Below are 12,514 nucleotides of genomic sequence, written 5' to 3'. Positions count from 1 at the left end.
CTAGTTTCAAGTTACAAGCCTCAGTTCAAAGGCTTCCTCAAACATCTATTTCAAGGTAATTGTTAGTGCCTGTTTCAAGGTACCCTTTAGCGACTGTTTTAAGCTACCCTTTAAAAACTCTTAAGTTCCCTAAAAGGCAGTTTTAATGTTTTCTCAATCCACTGTTAACAAGTGCACTTTTAAGATTTCCTCCTTACGGTCCATACGGTGTATTTAGATACCCCTAAACTCTGCTGTGTTTTATAAAACTTAAAATACATGAAGAAATGAAACTCCAGCCAAACGTGCACGTTTGTGAGGTTTGTTCCAGCTTTTGAGTCTGTGAGGTAGTTTGTATTTCACTAAGTAAAAATAGAGTACACAAGTATTTTTAGGACCTCCAGAAACCACTCTCCTCTGCTCAGAAACGCTGACTAAAGTAACTCACGCTTTTACAGTAAATATTTAATTTGTTCCCACGTTTACCTGCTCCTTCAAATTCCAGTTCTGTCTTTCTCTGCTGAGTTTAAGGGTTTCAAAGTGTTCAAAGATAACCTTCATGTTAATGTGTTTCTCAGGTGACAAACGACCGCCTGTGGAAAGTGGTTTATAACGAGCTGGGAGGATGTCCGGGAAGCACCAGTGCTGCTACCTGCACCAGGAGACACTACGAGAGGTACGACAGGAAATCACTACAGCTGAAATTAAAACCTGAAAGCATGAGGTCTCCTGTAACTGTGAATGTCTGTGTGTGTGTCTGTGTCTCAGGTTGTTGCTGCCTTATGAAGAGCACCTCATAGCAGGAGGAGGAGGAGCAGAATTCAAAATCCCAGAATGCCCCTTGCCTCCAAGACCTAAAGGTATCAGAGGAAGGAAACCACTTCAAAGAGGCAGAAAACCTGGACCCAAAGCCAAGGAGAAGAAGATCTCAGCTGCTCTTCCTCCTCAAACTGTGAGTCCTAAATGTACTTCATGTGAAAATAATTTTTAAAAAGTAAGAATTTAATAAATAGAATACAAAAGAAAAGATGCACCATCCTCCAAAGAAACCAAAACACAGCTCAAAGATGGCACAAAGTTACAGGTGATCTTTGTCTTTCCATCAGATCATTACTCCAAATGGCACTGTTGTGGTGAAGAGAGGTCGAGGACGGCCGCCAGGGACACGCAACAAGTCCACGTTGATTGCCCAGGCCAAACTGCTGGCTCAGCAGCAGGCTAATGCTAAAGCAGCAACAGAGTGTCCGCTGCAGAGTCCTCTGATTCCTCCAGCCAGAGCTGCAGCAGCAGGAGGGGGAGGAGGCAGCACACACAGGGTAACCACTCAATACTCTTCGGTTCTGTACTGCAGGGAACATTACATGCTTTTAGATCTGATTCAAGTGATGCCTCATATACCCAACGTATACAACATTATCACCACATAAAGGCTGGATTTCACTTCAGATCAAAATACTGCACAAAATATTTACATGATATATTCTAAAAACTAGAATATAATGTGAGTAAAATTGTATCAAAATGATATGATTGGAGCCTCTATGAGACTTTAAAATAGCTCCCCTCTCATACTCTCTGATACAAACAGCCTGCTAAATCCAGCAGATGAATACAAAGCTTCAAACCACACAACCTTTATTTAGTATTCACAGATGACAAACCAGGTAAGGCTCCCTCTGCTGGCCGTGGAGAGGAGTGTAAAGTGGTGGAGTCGACATTTAACTGAAAACTGAAGCTGAAACAGACCTCTTTGTGAATGCTCCAGTTCATAATTGTATCTGTAAAGGCAGTGATGATAATAATAATAATATTAATAATAATAATAATAATAATAATAATAATAATAATAATAATAACAACAATAATAATACTTTATTTATATAGCACTTTTCAATACACTAACAATGTGCTTCACAGTGGGGGGCAATAAAGACAGAAAGAAGTGCAAAGCAGAATGAAGTGGGGGAAAAAAATGAAACAAAAACCTAAAACCATACCAACTTATAAAACAGACCCTTAAAATCAGAGCTAAAATTAAATAAAATCACACATTAGAAGTGTTCCTGTAAAAATGTGTAATGACATAAAACACGGGAGCAACTCTGCAAGTCTGATCTCATCTGGCAGGCTGTTCCAGAGTGTTGGAGCTCTGACTGAAAAAGCCCTGTCCCCTTTGGTTTTCAGTCGGGTCCTTAGAATAGCCAGCAGAGCACAGCCAGAGGATCTCAGACTGTGTCCAGGTTTGTAGGGGGATAAAAGCTCAGAGATATATAGAGGGGCAAGTCCATGTTGTGCTTTAAAAGTCAGTAAAATTATCTTAAAATCAATCCTAAAATCAACAGGCAGCCAGTGTAGATGAGCTCAAATGGGGGTGATGTGGGCACATTATTTAGTTTTTGTTAAAATACAAGCTGCTGCGTTTTGAGCTGTTTGTAGATGGTGGATTGATTTCTGATTGAGACGTGTGTACAGAGAATTACAGTAATTGAGATGGAGGATATAAAGGCGTGAATGAGTTTCTGAAGTTCTTTTGCTGACATTAAGGACTTGACTTTTGATATATTTCTGAGCTGATAAAAACAAGACTGGACAACTTTTTTCACCTGTGGCTCAAAATACAAATTCTGGTCAAAAATGACACCAAGATTTTTTAGCTGAGGGCTTAACATTTTTTGAAAGCTCACCTAAATGTGTCATGATTTGATCCCTTTTTCGCTGGGGGGCCTAACACAATGACTTCAAATTTGGAGTCATTCAGTTTTAAAAAGTTGTCCAACATCCAAGATTTAATTTCTGACAGACCCGGAAGACCCCTGTGGAACTCTATTGATGTGGAATATTAAAGCACATCTAACGACAATAAGCATGTATCAGTACATTTAACCACTGACTGAGTAGATAACAGAGGGCCTGATTCACAAAAGGACTGCTCAGCTTTTGAGCCCTCTAAACCTGAGCGAGTGAGTCAAAAAGACTTCTTCATACAGTACATGCAAAGAGTTAAGACTCCAAACTCTGCTGCAGCGCAAGTAGCATCTTACTTATTTATATTATGGTTTATTTATGAGGGACAGATCCAGTACACATAGATAAATTAAAAACATTCAATGCATCCAAGTACTGTAGTGTTTATAGCAGATGCTTATATAAGACACCCGTTCCTTCAAGGACTTTAGTGAGTGAGAGATAAAAGCAGTAAGTTAAACGTATGTTAGGTTCAACAAGATACTATACACTTAGTGAGTTGGACCTTGAGACGGAGCAGATAGCAGCGGGGCAAGATATGTACTTCTTGGTGCTACCAGCGGTCACAATCTACTCTCCGTGAATTCACCCTTGACTGTCTCCTCAGCGTTAACTTTGTTTTCTTTGATTCTGTGTTTCATTGAGTTTCACCGTCATTCTGGATTCACTTGTGAGGGAAAGGGATGGGCTATGAGTTACGTGTATAAAGTGGATTTTGTAGATTTTACTGCTCAACTAGTTTTAATTTTGCACAGTGATTATTTTGGTCAGCTGTGTACTTAATCCCACAAACAGGTTCCTGGTGGTCTCTTCAGAATAAGCAATACGTTTGGTTAAGGATCAGTCAAGACAGAGAGAAATAACGTCAGCAGAGAGGCTGAGGCTTACACGGGACTTCCACCAGATCCATGTCCGGGCCGTCTCCGATCCGCTGTGGTCGAGCAGGATTACAGACAGAGGTTTTTCCGAGGCACTCACTTAATCAAGGATTCTCCTCCACTCCTCATCCATGTTGTCTTTCTGGATCTAATGATAGCCTGACTTCCTGTCCCGCTCCATCTGCTCTGTTGAGATTGATGCCGGATTAGAGACACAGCCGGAATGCAACGGAGCGGATCCAGTAGAAGTTAACACATTGACTAGAATAGAAAACTATCAGATCCGGTGCTATGATGGATCGGAGACGGACCTGAGGCAAATCTGGTGCAATTTGGCTGATACAGACCGACAAAATCATACTGCAGAAAGTAGTGAAGGGTGTTTCAGACTACTTGATTGATACGATCCAATCAGGAGGAGTTAAAATTTGACTTTTTAAAAACTGAAAAGAACCAAAGCAGTGTTTTTGTCTTTATTAACAGCCTTCTGTCTCTTTCTTCTTCTTCTTCTTCTTTTTTTCTGCAGCAAATCCAGCCAGCTGTTCTCCTCACCAACATGCCCCTCACCCCTGACCTCTCCCCCATGACGACCCCCTTCCTCCCCTTCCAGCCCAAACTGAAGGAACTGAAACCAGGGGAGTCTGCAGCTCCAGCTCCGGGTGTGCTCCTCGCCACGCTGCCTCGACACTTCGTGGGGGGGTCTCTGGGTGGATTCAGTCCTATCAAAGGTGTGTGTCCCCTGGATGTCTTCAGGAACCGCATCAGCCTCCAGAGAGGCATGGAGAGTCCCGCTCTGACCCCTCAGGATCCGACCCAGCACCTTCCTACCATCTACACCCTTCAGCCCAAAACTGGAAGTCCAGATACCCCTCACCCAGCTGGAGACCAACTCCAGCCTCAGCCCAACCCACTACACCAGCCCCACAACCACTGCTCCAGCTGCACCGTGGATGACGGAGCCCAGAGAGGGGGCAGCCTGGAGGCCAGGACTCGACCCCCTCTTCCCCCTCTCCGGGTCTTGCCTCTGAACCTGGACTGCAGCGTTCAGGTGTGCCAGCTGATGAGGACTCGTCTGGGCTCGTCTCAGTTCCAGACCTTCACTCGCCGTCTCTCTGAGGCTCTGTCCCAGGACCTGACCACCAAACCCCCCTGCTCCCCCATCACACCTCCCCCCGAGCAGGCGCTGCCCCTGAACCTTAGCAAACGCTTCCCCATCAAGAGACCCAGCACAGATGGACCAGAACCAAGCTCAGCAACCGTCAACGGTAACACAGACCAGCCCCCATCCAAAAGACCCAGACCTGGCTGCTCGGAAGAGACTGAGGACTTTAGCCAGGGGGATACAACCAGCTCTGGTGGAAGTTCTTCAGGAAGAGGAGAGGAGGACGCAGAGATGAAAAACCAGGAGGAACCAGCAGACCTGAGCTCTCCCAGCAGGATCAGGGCCTTCCTGCTCGGGCTGCCTCCTTTCCAAGTAAAATTCGAAGACGATCTGAACGGGACCAGGTTCGCGAAGTTTCATCCTCCAGAATCAAAAGCTGAACCCCAACGGACCGAGACTGAGAATGGAGAGGGAGTAAAGAAAGAGGTGAAGGAGGAGGAGGAGGAGGAGGAGGAGGAGGAGGAGATGGTTGAAATGGAGCGATGTCAAACTGCAAAGACCAAGACGGAGGAGTCGAATCCCACCTCCTGCTCTGGTCCTGGTCCAGCAGAGGTGAGGAGAGCCGGGCCCTCCAACACACACACACACTGTTTTTAGCGTTATTCCCTCTCTTTAGTAGCTTTTTTGATCATGGACTCTCCGATGAGTTGAAAATTTGTCGGTTTGGAGTCTGGAGAGTTGTATCTGATACAGGCTTGTTTTTGCTTGTGGACGCCGGATACTTCAGCGGTTGATCCGGATCAGATTTGAGCCTGAACGCGAAGGAGCAGGGATGTTTCTGTCTCCATCTTTGAGAATATTTGACTTTCTCCTGGTTTCAGAAGTTTGTCTCTTTCTTCTTTTGGATCACATTGTTGATTGAAGGTCAACAGAGACTCATGACAATCACGGATTACTTTCTCTTCCTTTCTCTCTTCATTTAAACGTTTAAAAAAAGAAACAGACTTAAACAAACACTGCCATAACTCTCCATAACACTATTAACTCCACTATTCAATGTTACGCTGAAATGTTGAATAAGATCCACATTACTGAAATGAAAATAGAAATCGAGATGACATATATGGGTGATGCTATGCATCAAACTTCATAAATCAGCATCCTAAAGTGTACTGTAGTTTGGTAGTTTGATTTTTAAATTGTACTCTACTTCTGTAGAGAAATAGTTATTTTCTGATAAAGTGTCTGGATGTTATCTGGAGCTCCTCGGTCTTCACGCTATAGCTCGTTCAGTGAAGCCTTTCTATAGTCTTGCTTGTTAGCTGAAATATATAAACTTCTTACACATATGTGCCTTAAACAGCCTGCGATCTGAGTCATTGCTGGCTTCAAATCCATTCAGCTGAAGAGATACCTTGATGTTGCACCTCTGTAGTTTTACTGTACTCCATAGTGGGGCCGGGATCTGTTAGTAATATGAAAATGTATGTTTCCTGCAAACGGTTGGACAAAAAAATCCCAAAGTTCTAGAGTTTTGAATGTATGATGGCTCCAACAAAAAGACAAACACTGGTAGCACCCAGGTTTGAATCAGCAGAAGTGTAGACTGTAAAGAGAAGTGGGTACGGCCCTCGTGATGAGAAATTACGGTTTGTGAACGACGGGTTTGAAGCTTCAGATCTGTTTTTTTTTTGTTTCCATCTTGTTTTCTCAGATTCAGGTGGGACCATATTTGGAGAAAAGGATAGAGCTGGAGTGCGCGCCAAGTACCTAATTGCTGCCAGTTATTTTGAATGATGATTCTGGCTCGCTGAAAAAGGCTTTACACAAAATGTTCCGACTAGAAAGATGAACAGAGTGAGCTCCAGAGGGTCTTCAGGGAGGGGGGAAGAGGTAGAGGGTGAGGGTGATGGTTTGTACAACCAGGCAGTTTTTTATTTGATTTGATTCCAAGTGGGACCATGATTACAAAAGTAAACATCAAGCTGTTTGAAGAAGACCTGAAACTAGAGACAGAGAAGCAGGTTAATAGCCCCTGTAGATCACCTACAACTGGACTTCCTTTCACAACCAGTGGAGCTGCCCTCTGCTGGCCACTGAGAAGATTACAACCAAGAGCTTACATCCACTTTTTATCAACAGCCTGTGATGTAATCCAGCCCTGCTGTGGGCATCACACATACCACTGTGCACCACCATGCATTGTCACGTTTCATCAGCACCTGAGGAAGTGTGTAGAGATCAAACTTGAATATGTAGCTGGAACATTCACCTCTACCTCGGGTTACTTTTATTCATCCGTCTTGTTTCCATGATGCATTTAGACGTCTGTAAACACAGTCTGACTTCAGTTTCTCTGTGTGGCTCAGTGAAGCTCATTCATGCTGGATTCCACCTTTTCATGCTGATCACATGACTTTCCTTTACACATTTTTGTACTTGGCACATCTTTGGTATTTCTAAGCGCCCTCCTCATCGTATCCGGACCTCAAATAGGGTTCAGAGCAGGTTGTCAGTTGGTTTGATTATTCTTTGGTTAGTAAACATGAAGCTACAACTGCAGCTAGTTAGCTTAGCACAAGGACAAGGCCATGTTTTGAATAGGCCTCCATTTCTGAAGATAAAAAAAACCAGGTCCGTACTTAACCTAACTTCTGACCAACCAGAACACAGACAAAGAGGTGCAGCTGTCGTCTCAGCCCCTTATTATACAAATGTATGCATACTTGTTCCAAAAAAATCAGACCCAGTTCAGTGTGTGTAAATATAAAAACCTTGCTTTGAACTTGACTGTAAGCACGTTTACTTCTGCTGTAAAATTGATATTTGAAGCTGGAACCTAAATATGTTTCCTCTAGCCTCTAGTGGATATTTGAGGAACTGCAGTTTTCGCACTTCTGCATTGGTTTCATTTTATTTTTAAAACCAGAGGTGGCTGCTTGGTCCCAAAAGTCTTTTGGTTTGTAACTAGTTTATCAAATTGAGAGTGGTATTGATCCTCCCTGTGTATTCTTAATAAGAAAGATAAAAAGGGTGAAATCTTCCTATCGGATTGATCAGGGATCTCCATCTCGTTGTGATCCTCCTGATTTAGATGTAGAGCTTCAGATTGTTTTTTTAATGCCCGGTTAAAATGCAAAATCAAGCCGACAGCATTCACGCTGCTTCACCAAAGAACTTGTTCTCTTTTTGTAAATCTCTGCTCCTCCTCCTTCTTCGTCTCCTTCTTGTGTAAAGTGCCAACACGAAACAGACTCCATATTGTGAGGAAACCTTCTAAGTGTACAAATGTAAACATCAAGGTATCTCTTTGACGCAGCCTTTTCCTTAGACTTGTTCAATTGTCTGCCGCAGACGGATGTTGGTTCAGATTTGCACACCTACTGTACAAACTTGCTTCTTTTATTTTTCCATATTTATATTTGCCAACTTTTTGTTATTTTACCAGAGTAGTGATTTCAACTACGACACCGGAATTAATGGTGCTGTTTATTCTTAGTTATGTAGCTAATGCCATATTGGTTTTGTTTTTGTGTACAAATCTGCAAATTCTTTCATCTCAGCAAGTCTTAGATATTGACCTCAGTCTGGAAACAGCTTTTTTGAATATTTGAAAGAACTGAATTAAATGGAAACGTGACTTGTTCTGAAAATATTTGCAGTTTTTACAGATGTATTTGACTGTTGGCCTCATGTGAGACAGATATGAATTGTTTGTGAATGAATGCATGAGTAGAGAAATATATACTCAGTAGATCATAGCTGGGCAGAAGCACCAAAGCACATGTTTCCCAACAGTTCTCAGCAGAATCAAACTGTTCTAACATTTACCGTCATGTTGAAACCAGTCATCATCTTCAGTCTGCTTTAAGGAGGGTCTCTTTTCACAGTATGAGAGAAGAAATGATCCATAACGAGCAGGAGATGGTGACATGCAAAGTCATATTTTCATCCATGCAGTAAGAGTTAATATATCTCACAGTAAGTCTGATCATGTAACAACAGATTGATGTATATTTTGTGTCTCATTTTGCTTCATCCTGTTCATAAACCTGTATTTAAGAAGGTGAGGTTGAGTGTTGGAGCGTGCTCAGTGTGCAGCAATCAAAGCCTTTGTGTGCGACAGAGGAAAAAAGTTTGTATGACCACAGATGAGTCCTGTACAGCTTTGAGCCTCGACGCTGCTTGAACTTGAACTCTCTTTATTTGCGTCTGTCTCACACACAATCTTGAAAATGTCCGCTCTGTTCTCTGCTTCATGTAAACTGATGTTTAGATGCCTTCTCCTTTGCCTTCGGTGTTTTTATACACCACATGTGTTGCTAATCTGAGTTAGCAATAGCCGTATCATATTAACATCATCACTCGTCCCCTCGGCTCATCCCCACCTCGTGCAGAAATTTAACGAGGAGACCGACTGGAAAGTTCTGGGTAAAGTCAGGATGAAAATCTTGTCTGTTAGCGTTCACACTGCGGCTCAACCCAAGTAGTTTTAAGGAGTTTTTTTGCCGGTGTGAATACAGACATTTAAAATTCAAGCTCTGTTCTTTACAACACCATAAACCTGATCCATCAAACAACATCAGGACTGGTTTAAACAATCGGTTTCAAGCGTGAGCTTTCAGAAATTTGTCTGCTTTACCAGCGCCTTTCTTATGTCCTCAGTCAAACATTAGCCTTTAAGCTGCACATTTTCATTCTACAATAATTGCGTTTACATCCAAGTATTTTTATGTAAAACACAGGAAGTAACAGAAAAACAAAACACAAACATGTCACAGAAGTTTCTCTTCATGAATCCTCTCACTCTGCAATGTTGGCACCAAATGGGGATCTAGCTCCACCTGATTCTGCCTCAGAGCTCTATCCCTGAAATGTTTTTGCAAAACACTTAGTGTCTGTATAAAAATGTCCCCCTCATAGTTGGAAAATCAGTCTCTTGAGTTCAGCCAATCAGAGCAGAATTAGCTTGTCAATGTAAACAGAGAGGGAGTGTTTTACATGTGGTGCGATTGACTGCACATGCTCAGTAGTGTTCCTGACTCTTATTCCGCCTGATGACATTTCTTATATGTAAGAAAATTTTTTTGCAGCTGGTGTGACCCAAGGACAGTTTTACAAAGATATTTAGACTTTATGGGATTTTTTGTTGCAGTACTTTGAGTGGCCACTGGGGCATGTTTGAGAACAGTCAAGCTCTCCTTATATGGTTAGGACTTCCTCTCAAATCTGAGGTGAAAGTAGGCGTATTGGAAGATCATATTTCAAGTTCTACATGTGAACAACCAAACTGCAACCATAAATATCTGATCTCGTCTACACACACGACCCCCCCTCTGAGTGAAACTGGCGGTCTTTGCCCTTCAGACGAAAACCATACAAACTTTTTCCTCCAGCATACCCAGGCTTTATGACTCACACTGGGAGCCTCCCAGTCAAACCACAGCTCCACTGGACCAGTTTTATCTCAGTGTCTCAGTCTGACTCTCCTGAACATTTTGCCTTAGTTAGTATTATTTTATTGTTTTAATTTTGTGCATGTTAATGTTTATGTTGTGACAACATGCCACTGAGGGCTGCCCGCCTGCTGTGTCATGTAAAGGGGGTGGGAGGTCTTCAAGTCTAGCTGTATGTTAAACCAGTATGAGAGATGATAGTTTGTTCTCCTTCTTTGGTTCTTTAAGCTTTAGTTTGTTAAGGTTTCTTTAGGTTTCTTTGATTTCTTTGATAAAGTTAAGATTCAAATGTTTACATTTTGTTATGCATGCTCTAACAGATCTGTTATATCCACTGTTTTGCACACTACAGCAGCATCAGTCTTTAGCGGCACTGCGCATTTCTGTAAAACCAAGTGCCTGATACTCACAAATGAAAATTGGAGTTGATATTTGAAAGCAAATGAAAGTTAAATTTGCTCATTAGCCTTCATGCTGTTTGCTTAAACAACAGCTCAAGTTGTCGTGTCATGTTTTATCAATTCTGTGTTTAAAGTTTGATTACACCAGGAGAGAAGAACCTGTGAATGAAGCGAGCGTGGGGTGCTCCCACAGCGTGCAAACTGGACCTACAGGACTCCTGGTGGCCATCTGAGCGCTTAGTGATGCGACTCCTCTTATGATGACATTCATGGATAGAAATGATCGAATCAAAGGGTGCTACATGTGACATATTAACATGCTCATTAACATGCTACAGAGATTGTCCTGCACAGTCTTTGCGTAGGGGAATGGATCACTTGCACAAAAACAGATATATGGGGCTGATCCACTACGGCACATTAACGCAGTGTGGAACGTTTTTAAAACTTTACTATAAAACATGTGAGGCTGGGGTCAGGGGATCTGAAGATTACTTTCGAGACAATCAAATATGGAAGTCTGGCTTAGAGGATTAAAAACAATGTGTTTATGAGTCCTTTGCAGAGTTTAGTTTAGCCTGAACTTCAACAATTAATTACCATTAATTGCAAAAACTTCAAAGCAGTTCTTAACCGTGTCTCTATTCTGGAATCAAATAAATGCAGGTAGTCTTCCTCAGTGTTGACTCACCTGGTTGTAAGTTGCCACCCATTGAGCCAGCACTGCTATCATCTGCAGTCTAGTTCTAGCCTTGAATATCTGCACTTGAAAGATTGTTTAACATAGCTGAATAACTTGAGAAGCCGTAATGTTGGAATCAAATAATTAGCAGTGTTACAGCACAAAATTCAGGCCAATTAATGTATTTAATATCTTGACGAAACTGTGACGAATGTAAGGAATATTTAACTCTGACATTTCTGAAGTTGAACCTTGTCCTAGTTTAACATCTACACTTTCAGATTCATGACTTTGCGTTGACGGTTGCTGGAAACCAAACAGAAAGAATCTCTAACATCTTCATGTTTGATGGAAGTGTAGTTTGATTTATGAGGATGTTAACATGTTGCATGTGGCACTTTTTGACAAACAGTTGGATGTTAAGAAGCAATGAATGTCTCACCTCATGGAATCTTTTTTTTTTCACCCGGCAGCATTTTGCTCATGTTTTGATATTCTTCTTGTCCCTGAAGCAGAAAACCCAGATCAACTTAAAAACACAAGTGTTCTTTTCTTTATAAACTGTGCTGAACTTTTGCTTATTTTGTCTGAAAAGAACACACGCTTCCCGACGTTACCACCCGCCTGTGTTCATATGGCCTCTGAGGTGTTTGACTTCAGTGGGAGTGTTTTGTTTGTTTTTGTATTTCCCTGTTGAGTGTGTATGATTTGATGATTGAAGAGATGCAACACAAACTCAAGTTCCATTTTATTTTTCTTTGACAGAAAACAGCTGGCAGTGTCAGGTACCATTCCATTTTAACACTGTATATTTATAATAAAAGTAATCTGTTCATAAAAATCAGAGCTGGCTCTGTCATTTTTCATGTTCCTGAAAACTTCTGCTGTGTCGCTTTCTGTTTCTAAGAAGTTTAACTGTGACCGTCAGAGTGTGAGGACCTTTTAACACTCCTGTTATGTTCATTTCTCTGGAACAGCAATAATGTTCATGGGTCAATTTCACCCGGGGCATATTCAAATATCCAATAGTGTCAGAACCCCAAAAAATCCCAATAAACAATTTTTTTAAAATCTCATTTATAACTCCATTACTAACCATTTAAATCAATCTTTAGTGCAATGGTGTTTTTTAGTTCTCACAAATCATGGTTCAATGAGGATAACTCACTTGTTTTTCATTCAAATTCATGTTAAAACTTTTTTTAATGTTTATCTGAAAGTCCTGAATATAAATACAATAGTTTTACATGACTTAGGTTTTTGTTTATTTG

The 12,514-nt window shown here is 41.6% G+C and overlaps 1 protein-coding gene across 1 annotated transcript in view; it reads left to right on the top strand.

The window, feature by feature from the left end:
* zgc:77151 (uncharacterized protein LOC337153 homolog) overlaps nt 1-12,087 on the top strand; it is a 56,875-nt gene extending 44,788 nt beyond the window's left edge. The window contains exons 9-12 of the mRNA XM_034683525.1: nt 558-655; nt 748-931; nt 1,086-1,295; nt 4,129-12,087. Coding sequence (XP_034539416.1) covers nt 558-655; nt 748-931; nt 1,086-1,295; nt 4,129-5,361 — 1,725 coding nt within the window. The 3' untranslated portion in view covers nt 5,362-12,087. The remainder of the gene's footprint in view (nt 1-557; nt 656-747; nt 932-1,085; nt 1,296-4,128) is intronic.
* The last annotated feature ends 427 nt before the right edge of the window (nt 12,088-12,514 follow it).

This window comes from Notolabrus celidotus, chromosome 5 (assembly GCF_009762535.1).
Source record: "Notolabrus celidotus isolate fNotCel1 chromosome 5, fNotCel1.pri, whole genome shotgun sequence".
Taxonomy (NCBI): domain Eukaryota; kingdom Metazoa; phylum Chordata; class Actinopteri; order Labriformes; family Labridae; genus Notolabrus; species Notolabrus celidotus.
The sequence above is the reverse complement of the archived record's forward strand: the minus strand, read 5'-3'. Positions and strand labels throughout refer to the sequence as shown.